The 14,450-nt window shown below is 38.2% G+C and overlaps 2 protein-coding genes across 2 annotated transcripts in view; one reads left to right on the top strand and one right to left on the bottom strand.

Annotated features, from left to right (window-relative positions):
• Positions 1–2,666: 2,666 nt before the first annotated feature.
• Positions 2,667–6,109, bottom strand: LOC127417129 (choline kinase alpha-like). Its single transcript, XM_051656832.1, has 7 exons — positions 5,871–6,109; positions 5,021–5,028; positions 4,704–4,800; positions 4,440–4,626; positions 3,847–3,887; positions 3,682–3,763; positions 2,667–2,723 (listed from the first exon to the last, which is right to left on the bottom strand). The coding sequence occupies exons 1-7, from the start codon at positions 6,107–6,109 to the stop codon at positions 2,667–2,669; spliced, it is 711 nt and encodes a 236-aa protein (XP_051512792.1).
• A 2,792-nt stretch (positions 6,110–8,901) lies between these two features.
• The window catches only part of LOC127416676 (C-Jun-amino-terminal kinase-interacting protein 2-like), a 45,337-nt gene continuing 39,788 nt past the window's right edge, over positions 8,902–14,450 (top strand). The window contains exon 1 of the mRNA XM_051656159.1: positions 8,902–9,233. Within this exon, the coding sequence (XP_051512119.1) occupies positions 9,169–9,233 (65 nt within the window). The 5' untranslated portion in view covers positions 8,902–9,168. The remainder of the gene's footprint in view (positions 9,234–14,450) is intronic.

Below are 14,450 nucleotides of genomic sequence, written 5' to 3'. Positions count from 1 at the left end.
CAGTGTAATGTATAACATCATTCAGATACAGTTCAGGAGTTTCAGTTAATGGTCACATCAACCATCAGAATGGGTAAAGAATGTGATCTCAGTGATTTCGACTGTGGCATAATTGTTGGTGCCAGATGGACTGGTTTGAGTATTTCTGTAACTGCTGATCACCTACAACAGTCTCTAGAGTATGTACTAGATAATGGTGCGAAAAACAAAAAACATCCAGCGAGCGGCAGTTCTGTGGACGCAAAAATAACCCAAATAAACACACGTTACAACAGTGCTATGCAGAAAAGCATTTCTGAACATACAACACGTCGAACATTGAGGCAGATGGGCTACAGCAGCAGAAGACCCATCCAGATACCACTACTGTCAGCTTAAAACAGGAAACTGAGGCTGCAGTGGGCACAGGCTCACCAAAACTGGACTGTAGACGATTGGAAAAACATCGCCTGGTCAGACGAATCTTGATTTCTGCTGCGACATGCAGATGGTAGGCCCACTGCAACCTCAGCTTTCTGTTCTTGGCTGACAGAAGAGGAACCCGAAGTGGTCTTCTGCTGTTGTAGCCCATCCGCCTCAAGGTTCGACATGTTGTGCATTCTGAGATGCAATTCTGCTTACTGCAGTTGTACAGAGGGGTTATCTGAGTTACCGTAGCCTTTCTGTCAGATCAGTTCAGTCTGGCTATTCTCTGTTGACCTCTCTCATCAATAAGGCGTTTCCACCCGCAGAACTGCTGCTCACTGGATGTTTTTTGTTTTTGGAGTAAATTCTAGAGACTGTTGTGTGTGAAAATCCCAGGAGATCAGCAGTTACAGAAATACTCAAACCAGCCTGTCTGACACCAGCAATCATGCCACAGTCAAAATCCCTGAGATCACATTTTTTCCCCATTCTGATGGTTGATGTGAACATTACCTGAAGCTCCTGACCCGTATCTGCCAAGGTCAGGTAGACCAAGAAAGATTTCAGCCACAACTGAAACAACCACACCGTCTTTTTCCAGAGCAGCCTGTATATCGAACAATTTTTCTGGCAGTTGTGGCTGAAATCTTTCTTGGTCTACCTGACCTTGGCTTGGTATCAAGAGATCCCTGAATTTTCCACTTCTTAATAAGTGATTGAACAGTACTGACTGGCATTTTCAAGGCTTTGGATATCTTTTTATATCCTTTTCCATCTTTATAAAGTTCCATTACCTTGTTACGCAGGTCTTTTGACAGTTCTTTTCTGCTCCCCATGGCTCAGTATCTAGCCTGCTCAGTGCATCCACGTGAGAGCTAACAAACTCATTGACTATTTATACACAGACACTAATTGCAATTTAAAAAGCCACAGGTGTGGGAAATTAATCTTTAATTGCCATTTAAACCTGTGTGTGTCACCTTGTGTGTCCGTAACAAGGCCAAACATTCAAGGGTATGTAAACTTTTGATCAGGGCCATTTGGGTGATTTCTGTTATCATTATGATTTAAAAATGAGCCAAACAACTATGTGATAATAACAATCATGTGATTGCATGATCAGTCATATTTTCAAAATCAATGCCAAAATTTCACAATTTCTGCCAGTGTATGCAAACTTTTGAGCACAACTATATATATATATATATATACACGGTATATACATGGGGAGACTGGGGCTAGTTGTCACACGGGGTCGTATATCTCAGTAACGATAAGATTTGGGGTCAAAAGTCCAATTGCACAAATGTATGTTTTCTCTAGCAGAGGTTTTGTTGAACACCTAGTTCAAAACCCCTCTTGAATTAGAATAATTTTTGTGAATTCTAGCCTCTAATGTTTAAAATGTCTCTATCATCATATATTTGTTATAGCTCTTGTGTAAACAAACAAATAGACATAATCAAACCACACTGGTGTACATTAAACTAAGGGTAAACTATTTAACGAAGTAGTTTAGGTGCCAAAACTACTATGTGCCAAACTAATAAATTAAAACGGACTCCTCGGTTTAAATAACAGATGTGCAATGCATATTTCACAGTATATAAACATAGAAGCACATGGTTTCTTAATATTTTCAGGAGTATTAAACAGATACTATACTGTTTTTCATATGACAGGACAAATAAATGACAGCATGTGAAATTAGGACAAGAGACATAATCTTGACCCTGTGTTTTACACTGTACTAATGATGGATGGGTTGATTTTTAACAACAGAAAATTAATAAATAACGATGCATAGTTTCAATAAAAAGCAAACACAGTCATATTAAATATTCAAAATTGCTGCTACATTATTCTAAATAAATTGACAACGTAAAATTACTTTGAGTGTTTGCTCTTTACAACTAAGCAGTACGAACAGTGTATGAACTGTATGCAGTTTTCTATCAAAGACATACAAGTACTGTATGTATGGCATTGTTTTGTATTTATTTTGCTTATATTTGTGATATCTTCCCATTTTTGCAAGGTGCACAAACAACAGGAATTTAAGGCGGGATGTCTGTTTTTTTCTTTTCTTTTTCTTTTCTTCATTATTTAAGAATAGTGCTCCCCAAAATAAACTGTTCTGTACTTTATAAGTCTAAATCTTTTTACTAGGCCCTTTCTTAAATGATTTAGAACAAAAAAACAGTAATGAACGTGATGCAAAATGACATCATCAAGCATGCACTTTAAGAGCAAGGAGGAATTTAGGAAAAGAGCTCCTTCTGTTTGAAGTAAAAGGCAAATCTGTGCTGTGCATAATCCTGCAGACATACAGAAACACAAAAAGAATGAGAAAAAAAGAAATTAGGTGATTTGTTCGGTATTCACACAACTATGTGCAGAATTATTCATTGGTTTACATGCATGTTATAGTTCTTCAGAAGTAGCTATGCACACCAGCCCTGACTCACTAGTGCACTATTGCATTTTGTAGTGCACTGTACAGTGTATACTGTATATATACACAATTCAAGTAGTGCATATGATCTGTACTTATTTGGATTCAGAGATACAAGTCAAGTTTAAAATAAAGACAGACTTCACCAACATGAATTGCAATTTTATGACAAAGTTTATATGCGTGTTACTTCAACTTCTGGCACTTTTAGCACCGCCTAGATAGTAAAGTCCAGTTTAAACATCTTCACATTCTCACTCTTTTACTTCCCTTTGTTTTGGCTACTAACAATTTCCAACAGTGTATGTATTGTACATGCATCACATGCATGGTGAACGTTCCCAGCACAGTGTCATTTCCAGCACATCTCAAATTCTGTATTGTGTTTAACAGAATTCTGTGCTGGAAATGACGCTGATAGAAATGACATTTTTAACATTTTTAAAAATGAAATTGCTGACTGCTTTGTCTCGCTAAGGCTATTTCACAGCTAACATTCTATGTGTACGAAATACACACTATTCAATAATACTTTCACACTTTTTGCATAATTTGGCAAAATGACAAGTGATATTTCCATTGATTTTTCTTTGTTTTGTCTCATAATTCATCTCATGCATGCTCTTCACTGACACTTTTGTCCACTTGTTTAACAAGTACACTAACTTTAAAAAAACAAACAAACAAAAAAACCTTTACCAGGAGCAACATTGTTTGGTGTGGTGGAAATGACGCCACAACTGTGGGACAGTTGTAATTTTTGAAAACCTGATAGATTTTCACCCCTGTGACATGAACGTGACTGAAGCTGAAGAGTTTACCATGTATCCAAACTCGATTTTGGAGATCTTGGCTTGGATAATGGACCATAAACCCCAGAGGAAGTGAGAAGCAAGGAAAAACCTGTCATCATAGTACAGTGTACAGTGACATGTTTCATGCTATGTCAACAACAGTCTGAATAGTAAATGCTGTATAAGACATGCCAGTTTGCCTCGATGATCATCTCCTCTTTTATTCTGGCTCGGTCTTCATGTACAGTATCCACTCGCTCAGACAAATAGTGTCTGATAAAATGCTGTACTCTGTACTCTCAGTCTTTAAGACTTTCTCCGATTTTGATGTATGGCTCAGAATTACAGCATATCTTCACCATTATACAGTATATATTGAAAAAAAACATACTATTAGTTTTTTGAAAAGGACTGATGTTGTGTAGTCAGTAACCTTTTAACTGGATTATAATCTCAGGCAATTAAATATCACGCGAGTTAATAATGGCATTGCATCAGTTAGGCTGACCTCAGCATGTCAGATTTATTGTGGACCTTTGAGGACCTTTGACACATTTCATGACACGTCAGATTCCCAACTCTCCACATGGCGGCAGCGTTGCTGTAAGTGCATAATGGCCAACACAAGTGATTCCTTCCAAATAAATGAATAATTTAAGTATGCAACTTAATGCAGAATACAATTTGACTCGATGTGCCGTATTAAAATACTAAAAGTTAATAAAAACACGCCTTTTCAATATCATACTTCTCTGGATTCGTTTTGTAACCATTTCTTTGTAAATTGGTTCACATTTTAACCTTTGCAATATATTTTTGAAGGTGTTAATATAATGCATGATGAAGTGCAGTGTGTGACTCACTTGCCGTTGTCTGTTAGGGTAACTCTCCACCTTTGCCTTGTAAAAGGGCCATTGGTCATTTGTGTAGTCATATATCCATTCACAGAAATGATTACCAAAGTCAAAGCCTCTGCAACCAGAGCAGACCAAAATTCAGGACTTTCATTTTATCGTGCAATGTAATCGTAAAATATACATATAATTTACTTGTAGTTATAGCTGCTGTATTCAAAGTCTATGAGCATTAGTTTGCCACTTGAATTGTCCCTGCCATCCAACACGAGGATATTTCCTGAAGAGCAATCTATAAGAATACACCATAGTGAGTAATTACTGATTGCATCCTGATTAAACAGCCTGATCTCATGAACATTAAGTGACCATGGCAATATTTTTGTAACTAAATTGCATGCCTTATTACAATTCGCTGCAGTTTCCCTGTGAAATGTCCAGTGGGGGGCGCCAAAAGCGAGTGAAATGGTGTCGGTGAATATTAGATGAAGGTATTAATGAGTAAAACGTACCTACGTACCTAATGATAAAAGAGAAGTGATAACGGGCGAAAGGATTTGGTTTGATTTATATTACTGAATTCATGATTCTATACTCTAACAAAACTTGAGTACTGAAAAAAGTATTCAAACATCTACGGTTGTGTTCTTCCCGCTACAGCTTGTCTCCGTTGATTTTCAAATGAGTTTCATCATGCAACACTTTTTCCAACGGTCTGTAAAGTGACGTCACTGACGGGGCTTCTCTGTGCTCACCGCATATATCCAACTAATCGATAATGAAATTCATTGTCGATGATTTCCATTATCGATAATAATCGATTTTATTGATTAGTTGTTGCAGCCCTAATTGTGTTTAAAATGTTAACAATCTGTTGTACATTTAAAGGCTGATTTCACAACGTGCATGTATTGTCTGGTTTGGGTGCGAGACTCATGGGCAAGTACTGCTCTAGACGACCCTCTGGGAAAATGCCATAGAGACACGGGCCCAACTCTCTCTCAGCTAAAATGACAAACATTACACTTTCCAAAACAAGAGAATCTACTCCCTGTGTGTGCCAAGATACAGAGACAAACTGATGAAATCCTGTTTACTCCTTAATGATGCAGCTCAGTTCTTTTAAGCTATATTGTAAATTTCTGTGTCAGTGTAAAGGGGCTTTGGGTTTTATACCAATTTTATGGCATCATATGTTACATGCTATAAGTATTGTTCTTCGCAAAATACCTACTGTTTGCACTGTGATGCAATATAGAAAATGACAATAATCACATAACTTTTGAAATCTCAAAGTCAGGTTCTGAAATAGTCCTCCATGACCCGGACAGAAAGTCATGGCTCCAGCTGAACACCCTCCACCTTGTATCCAGGTCCACATCCACGTTACGCCCGTCCTGATGGGACTCCGCTTCCAAGTCATCATCCTCATTTACGCAGTGTGGACTAGCCGCTCTCGGTTGTCTCTCTTCGGTCACCATCAGTGAGTCTCCGCAGCCAGATCTGTCCACCCGGTTACCCGAATCCGGGCCACCCTTCACGCATTTACCTAAATCTTCGGCTCTATCACTCGTGCACTTCGTTTTCTGAGCCGAATGCATGATATTTCATGCTAGAAGCCCAATGCCCCTTAAAGAGAGTGAGAGAACTGAAGCTGAACCGCTATAATTATAGACGGAGTCATTAAATATACGTGAATAAATGCACGTGAATAAGTCTCGCAAATGCACGCTGAAATACTCAGAACAACGTTTACGGTGAGACAAACAGCAGTTGGATTACAAAATACCCGATGGATTTTTTAATATGATATTTAATTGACTGATACGGTAAATGCATACGCGTATTAACACGTTGTACCGGCTGTTAATTACACATCTTTGCTCTACAACTTCCACTACTTCCTAGTTGCAAGATGACCGTTAGCGATGGCTTGGCATCAAAGATGTGTTTTAGGAGTGGTGGTGGCATAGTGGGCTAAAGCACATAACTGGTAATCAGAAGGTTGCTGGTTCAATCCCCACAGCCATCACCATTGTGTCCTTGAGCAAGGCACTTAACTCCAGGTTGCTCCAGGGGGATTGTCCCTGTAATAAGTGCACTGTAAGTCGCTTTGGATAAAAGCGTCTGCCAAATGCATAAATGTAAATGTTTTAAAAGACTGATGTACTTTTTAACCAATAAGACTCGGATACAGAGGCACGGAGTACCGCCCCCCCTTAGTGTAAGCTCTGATTGGCCCGTTCTGACAGTGATTTATGGGAAGTGTAGTTGTTCAACTGCATTGCAGGTGTTTCCAGTTCTACTGTAGTAAAACTCATACTCCGTTTACATTTATTCATTCATCCGTTAAATTTAAAAGTCCATTACTATAATATTGTTGTATAATAAAGTGAATGAATCATTCTCATTAACAAACATGGTATTTTTGGCCATGTACCATGTGTTTTTGGCCATGTACTGTGGTAATACTATGGTGTTTTGCACATGGTATTGCAGAAGCATGTAAAAACAATGGTACATAAATATGGAAGTCATTCAGTAACATGGTATATATAAAAGTACCATGGTATTGTCATCTGATACAATCCGTGTACCATTGCACCATCATGTGAAGGTGTATATGGATGTTTGTAAGTGTTTTGAATAATGAAGGGTGTAAATAGTTCAAATGTAGGAGGGCAGTACTGACAAAAGTACTGATAATTCGCCATGGGTTCCCTCACAAATTTCCTATGGGTTTTTATAATGAAGTTATATAAGATCTGTGGAAAACATTACTTAAAAATACTTGGATGGATCCAGAGGGAACCCATATTCCATATACCATTTTCATGCACAATGGTAATTAGTGTAGTAGGGTAGTACCCAGTATTGCCATATTACATATCCTTAAAGTCTTGATATTTCCATGGTACATGCCCCTCAAAGATACAGGGTAGGCTATAATCGTGGAACATGCCCAAAAGCATATTATGGTGTTGTGCCCCAAAACATGGTAGCACCATTATTTTGTAAGAAATATGTTCTTATTTCAAAAAGATCCTTCTGTTCTAATGATAATATTATATCATTATTAATATTGGACAGTTACCACAATACTGGCCTCAGAGAACTGGCGACATATACAGTCGATAATATGTGAGTGACCATATTGACTGAGCGATCATGTTTCACCAGAGGGAACCGATTTTGAACTTCAGTTCAGTCCCTTATGGTCGCTGCGTGTTCTGCCAACATGCAACATCGTGATGCAAATCTTACATAGTTTGTTAAATTTTTTAATGAGACACCATCCTCTAGAGCAGTGGTTCCAAACCCTGTTCCTGGAGGCCCCCCAACACTGCACATTTTGTATATCTCCCATCTGACACACCAAATTCAGGTCCAGTCTCTACTAACCAGCTAATGAGTTGAATCAGATGTGTTTGATTAGGGAGATAACCAAAATATGTAGTGTTGGGGGGCCTCCAGGGACAGGGTGGGCAACCATTGCTCAAGAGGGTGTTTGGCGGCTCAGAAAGCCAAATACAGCCTCATTCACATCTCGGGATGTTTAATGCTTTGTTTGAGACATTTGCACACTACAAAGTATAATCTTTTAAAATTATTTATTCAAAGGATTGGTTCCTGACATACAAATCGAAATCCGTCTCCACAGTTTCTACAGAATGATTAAAAACAGAATCCTCATCCATTAATCACAAATGAATATGATTGGTCTATCCCGAGCAGCGCTGAGAAAGGTAACATATACCACGTGACATAGCCTCACATCGATGACCAAAGTGCCCTTCGAGGCAAGTCAGTCCACTCGGCGGCCCTCTTTGGAACTCTCGCGTGCAGCTACTTTTCTATGTATGTAAACAAGCGGCATAAAAGTACTTCTAGAATGGGGGAAAACTATGATCTCCAAAACGGTTGGTCAAGATTACGACAAAAGAACATATTTAAAATCAGGAGTAAAATCTGACAACAATGGTATCAAATATATATTTCGGGGTGTTGTGTTTATAGGCCCTCTTTAAAATATGTAATTTTATTTGTAATGATTTCTACATATACTAGTTAACATAAAAAATGTTATAAGTTAACATTTTCATGATTTCGCATAGGGCCCTACAAACCCACGGGCCGGCCCTAGCAGCCTGGGAGGCAAGAGCGTTCCAACAATGGCCGCCGAGTGAACTGACTTGCCTTGAAAGTGACTTTGATAACATGGTAACCAACCTCTATGACGCCCATTTCAGACACCCTTTTCATGCTAATGGTCGTTCTACTTTTTTTTCAATTTATGTTATACCTATTAACCCCCCCCCCCCCCCCACCCCATCCCACGCGCCCCCTCCCACATCAGCATCAGCATCATCAGAAGCGCGCAGATCACGCCAAGCAGCGCGCTGGTGTGCGGGAGGAACAGAAGATAATCTATAGAAGTACATCACCACCTATTTGCGTATCTGACTGTCTTTTCTTTGCATCGCCGCGTGTACCGTTTGATCTAATTTGATGGTTTAATTCCCAGCGGGGCATCATCTGCAGTCTGTGTATCCGTTGAGGAGAGAGAATAAAGATCATAATAAATATCCGCTTCTACAGTGTCTGTGGATGGGCTGCGGACATCTGCATCTGCAGTCTCTGTTTTTGAGTCACTAAGAAGATGGCGGACAGGGCAGAGATGTTTTCTCTCTCCACCTTCCACTCCCTCTCTCCTCCAGGATGCAGGTAAGACAGACAACATCTCTTGACTTCTCTCTCAATGGCAATGGCATCTTCTCCCTCAAAATGTTGGCCATATGTGAGCATCAGCTGTGTTTATGTATCTGTAACGTCCTTAATCACATCCGGAGATCAGCATCAGCACCACTCAGCATCATCATCTGCATGCACTGATGCTCAGCATCCCTGCGCGTGCTGATGTTGTGCATGGTCAGTAATGGGCTTGATGTTGTGCTTTTCGCCACGGATCTCAGATGTATGCCATTAAATGCCCTTGAATGCATCTATGGACATTCAGTTGGGCGAAAGCATTGCGAGAAGGACACGCGATTGATTTTTGTCCTGATTTGTCATTGCCTGACGCATCCTCTCTGATAGTTGGCATATACTGGAGAGGCCCACGCCCTGTTTTGATGCTCAGAACTCTATTTTAATTTTTGACCACACTTCATTAGAGTATTCATATTACCGTGTGATTACATAAAGAATTAAATTGCACTTGATGTAGCTAATTATTTTGTGGAACTGCTTAATTGTTATTGTTATTATGCAGTATATTAAAGGGATATTCCGGGTTCAATATAAGTTTAGCTCAATCGACAGCATTTGTGGCATAATACTGATTACCACAAAAATTAATTTTGACTTGACTTTTTCTTTTTGAACATTATATACTCACTGTTTCAAAAGTATAGCCACAAGACATAAACAATATGTGTTTAAACATGATATTAGTGATAACATCACTTATAGACAATTTTACAACTTCAGTGCCATGATGATGGTGTAATGTCAACAAACCCTAAAACCCAAAAACGACTGTAATTTAAACAATTATGATGATTTAAACAACTTCACAGCTCAAATAATGCATGAGATTTAACAGAAGAATCTAGTGCTTTTATAAAATTATAAGCTTCACATTTCTGCCTTTAAACCCTCCAAAAATTGGCCCCATTGACTTCCATTGTAAGTGCCTCACTGTAACCTCCATTTTTGCTTTTTTTAAAGAAAAGGAGGAACGAGTTGAAGTAATTTTTTTGGTCATCAACATTTTGCCACGAATGCTGTCGATTGAGCTCAACTTATATTGGACCCGGAAATATACCTTTAAACTAACATGTAATATATATGTAATATGGACATTTAGCTATGTGTTTTAATTCCATTCTTCCACATACCAACATGTTCTCCATCACAGAGCAGCGTAGAACGTATTTGTTTTAAAAACAATTACCAAACAGCTATGAATTAAAGGTTGGACGTTAAATAAAACTAAAAGGTTGAGATTGATAGGCAGTGCACTTTGTATTTATTTGTGGATATTATGTTGTGGATATATGTAAATACGTATATGTTACATATATGAAGATGGCTGTTGTATGTTGAAATGAATGTTCCATTTACAGTATGTATGGTATTAGTACTATATGTGACTTTTTTATATCAGTGAAAACCATGTATGATCATACATTTCATATATGTTTTTACATACAGCTTACTGCCATGTATCATATTTCTCCTCAATCTTTAATTTCTCCTATACTCATCATAATCCTGTTAAATTACCTGTACAGTTACAGTGAAAACCCCGCATTTGGCAGGTAGGCGAGTGTTAATTTTAAACCCTGTTTGTATATGAAATGTAAGCCTGTCTTTCAACTGAACGACTAAATTAAACACAATTTTAAATTACCGAGAGCTATATGAAATATGGTTTATATTCAACAGAAGCGGAAATTCTAATACCATCCTATGAGTGACAGTTCATTTTTTTATTTTCTCCATGGCAGTTATGGCCTGCTGGTCGTCCTGTCACTCTTGACATTGAGTGCATTAGTGTGAGTATGTTGGTATTGAAATGCCCTATAAACTTTAGATTTAGTTCAGGTGAAATGATTGCTCACAGGGACCATTCTGTCTTGGCAAACACACAATTGCGTGAAGCACAAAGGAACATCCTCCATTTAAACTTAATTTCCCTAATAAGATGAGATATGGGCTGACAAAATATTTCAAAAGTCTAACATGTCACACCACCTATATCTTCTCTTGTCCTCCCATAATCATGTCTTCTGTAAGTAGAAATAAAGGTCTGCAGTCTGCATTTCTAATGTCTCAGGATTATTTTAATGGAAAGGAAAAACGCAGTCTCTCTCTTTCTGTCAGTTTCTCTGTTTTCACTGTCAGTTTTAATGTGCTTGATTGGCATCACTAATAATTGTACATTAATACTGTGCTTACAAAAATAGTGCATAGCGACCATTTAGAAATTATGTATAATAACCAAAGACAAATGTACTGTACATTGTCATTAAAAAAAGAAAGATTAAATTGATAAAAATAAAGTTACAATTAAGGTAAAAAAATGAAGTTTTAATAAAAAGTACACTGTAAAAACCATTCTGTTACATTTACGGTTAAGTATCGGTAGCTGTGGTTGCCAGAAATTTACCGTAAAAAATACGGTGACCATGTTTCAGGCACTACGGGATGTCATTTTGATGCCTGTATATTTTACGGTTCACTACCGTTTATGTTATGAAATGATATAAACTTGATATGGCTACTAACCTTCTGGAACTAAATATAATACAGAACACCCCAATGTACATATCTGATATTAAAAATAAGAAGAAACCCATGAAATATAATTAAATGTGATGGGTCAAACAGGGATTTCTGGGAACGGCCGAAGTATGAAGAAAGTGCACGTATTCTCTTGTTAAACATAATACACATTTTTACCGTTAATTATACGGTAAAATCATACTTTTTACATACTTAAAATAAATAAATAAATAAATAAATAAATAAATATTATATGTAAAATTACATGTGTTGTCTTGTTAAATAAATTATAATTTTTACGCATTTTTACATTTTTTTACCGTAAAAATTACGGACATTTTTGACAGTAGATTTTTCAACCTGGTCTCACAGAATCACGTTAGTAAACCTACATTTTTGCAAAATGATGTTTGCGTGGCTCGTACGTACCGCAGCAGTTTCCTGGTTAAATGAACACTAGAGGCACTACAACAACAATTACTTTTATTCACTTTCACTCAAATCACGAGTAAATGGGAGATTATCAGTTCATAAACACTTACTTTTCACCCTGTTCCTCACACAATAGCTATCTTATGACATCTAAACACTTTCACTATAGTGCATGACTCATTTTAATGTTTGCATTACATAATCAACTACATTTACAAGCTTGTTCGAGTGTGATCAGATTGTGCGGTAGCTCGACTGATAGAGCGTTGCACATGTGATGTAAAGGAGCGGGATATGAGTCCTGAAGAGCACACAAGTCCACACGAGAACCCAAAGTGTTATCGAAGCAGCACAAAATGACGCAGTTGTGTTTTTCATCTCACATTTGCTTTTTCTGACACTATGGGTTGGGTTTAGGTTTAAGGTTTAGGGTAGGGAGGTCGGTTTGTTCATTTAAAACTGGATAGAGCATTAATCTTAACCTCATCTGTTTTGGAGAACATTTAACTCGGTTTTAGCGCCACATAGTGGACAGTTCACCTCGAAACTGCTGCGATACGTGTAAGGAGCAACGTAATATCATTTTGCAAAAATGTTGCCAAAGTCACGTCATTTTAACATTTTCTGAAGAAAATGTGAGTGGTGTCTGGTCTCAAGGGTGTTGCTGATATGGTTGCTCGGGTGTTGTGAATAGTTTTTAATGTGTTGTTGTTATATGGTTGCTCGGGTGTTCTGGGTTTGTTGATAGGGCATTGCTAGGGTGTTGTAGGTGGTTTCTCACTTGCCCAAGTTAAAAGAGCTCAACCCCGTGTCTCTATGATATTCAGCTCCTTAGATGTGGCGGGTCCCTCCATCAATATAAATCTATGAAATTATTTAAACCTGTTTTATCGTTTGCCAGGCGATTGGCCAATTGTATGAAATCGTTGAGGAGTTGTAACACAGGTCTCCTCAACAAGCCACACAGTTCGAGACATTATGTCCGTTGAACAAACGGTACTGGATGAATTTGGCTCTGAAGTTTAATCCTTAGATTTAGGGGTTTGTTCAAATCACGAACCCTAATTACTGGATGAGCGATAATATAGTGATGCTTGCCTTTCTACATGGGGCAAGACACTTCACTATGCCTCTATGTGTGGGATGATTTATAGCATGGAAGGCGCAGTGTGTATTTGTATGTGTGTAAGTAGGTATGGCTCAGTCAGCAGAATGCTACTTTAAGTAATGCACTGTGATCTCAGGGCTGATGCTCTCTAAAAAAGCCAAAGCCTTCTCTGTCAGACAGTAAATAGGGCAGGCAAACAGAAAGAGACAAGCAACACATAAACATACTAATGCAGTAAAGAGTAGTCCTATAAGAGCTGTCTTTCCTTAAGCTGTTTATGTAAGTGTACAGCTGCTCCCAAGCAGAACATATGCATGTCTGATCAGTATGTGAAAATGAATCATTTTGATGTAAACAGCCGCTCAGTTCCATTACACTATAAGTCTCATGACTATAAAAACAGAAACCAGTCAGATTATGTCACTGTTATTGGTTCTGGCAATTTGTACTTTTCCAATGCAATTGTGGGAGTGCCGCAATTTGTTAGGGGTATTTGCTCATGCAAAAAGTTACCTTTATGGTGCTAGTGTGTTGTGGTTGGTTGCCAGGGTGTTGCTGTGTGGTTGCCAAGGTGTTCTGGGTGGTTGCTTACCATCCCAAGTCAAAAGAGCCCACCGCCAAGTGTTTTCTGGTCCCTGTATATGGATTGGTTTCCTCCTTTAATGCACGTCTTTGGTATTTTTTGCTCGAAGTAGGATTTCGCTTAGGGCCCCCATACGCTCAGAAATGGCCCTGAATATCACACCTCTCCTAAATAAGCCAAAATAAGTATTTGAGGTATCATTCTTGTTTGTAGCATAAATGGTGTGGAACGAGTAAGTAGGAAATTTAATATTAAGTGTGAGGGGATTGTTTAAATCTATATCCCCAAATATGAGCAATAACGGTCGTGAATAGCAGGTCTGGGTACAAATATTGATCTTCATTTGAATAATTCCAATATCGATTCTTAAAATCCCAAGATCAGGTTCCTTCGGATCAGCATCTAATTGTATCAAGCTTGTAAATCGGAATTGAATCAAATCAGGAAATCTGTTCTGATACCCAAATCTAGCTAATTATGAGAGAGATTCCCCTGTCCTTCCAACATATTTAACTATGTTTTTTTGTTT

The sequence above is a fragment of the Myxocyprinus asiaticus genome, chromosome 26 (genome assembly GCF_019703515.2).
Source record: "Myxocyprinus asiaticus isolate MX2 ecotype Aquarium Trade chromosome 26, UBuf_Myxa_2, whole genome shotgun sequence".
Classification (NCBI taxonomy): Eukaryota; Metazoa; Chordata; class Actinopteri; order Cypriniformes; family Catostomidae; genus Myxocyprinus; species Myxocyprinus asiaticus.
This window is presented reverse-complemented; position numbering and strand designations above follow the sequence as displayed.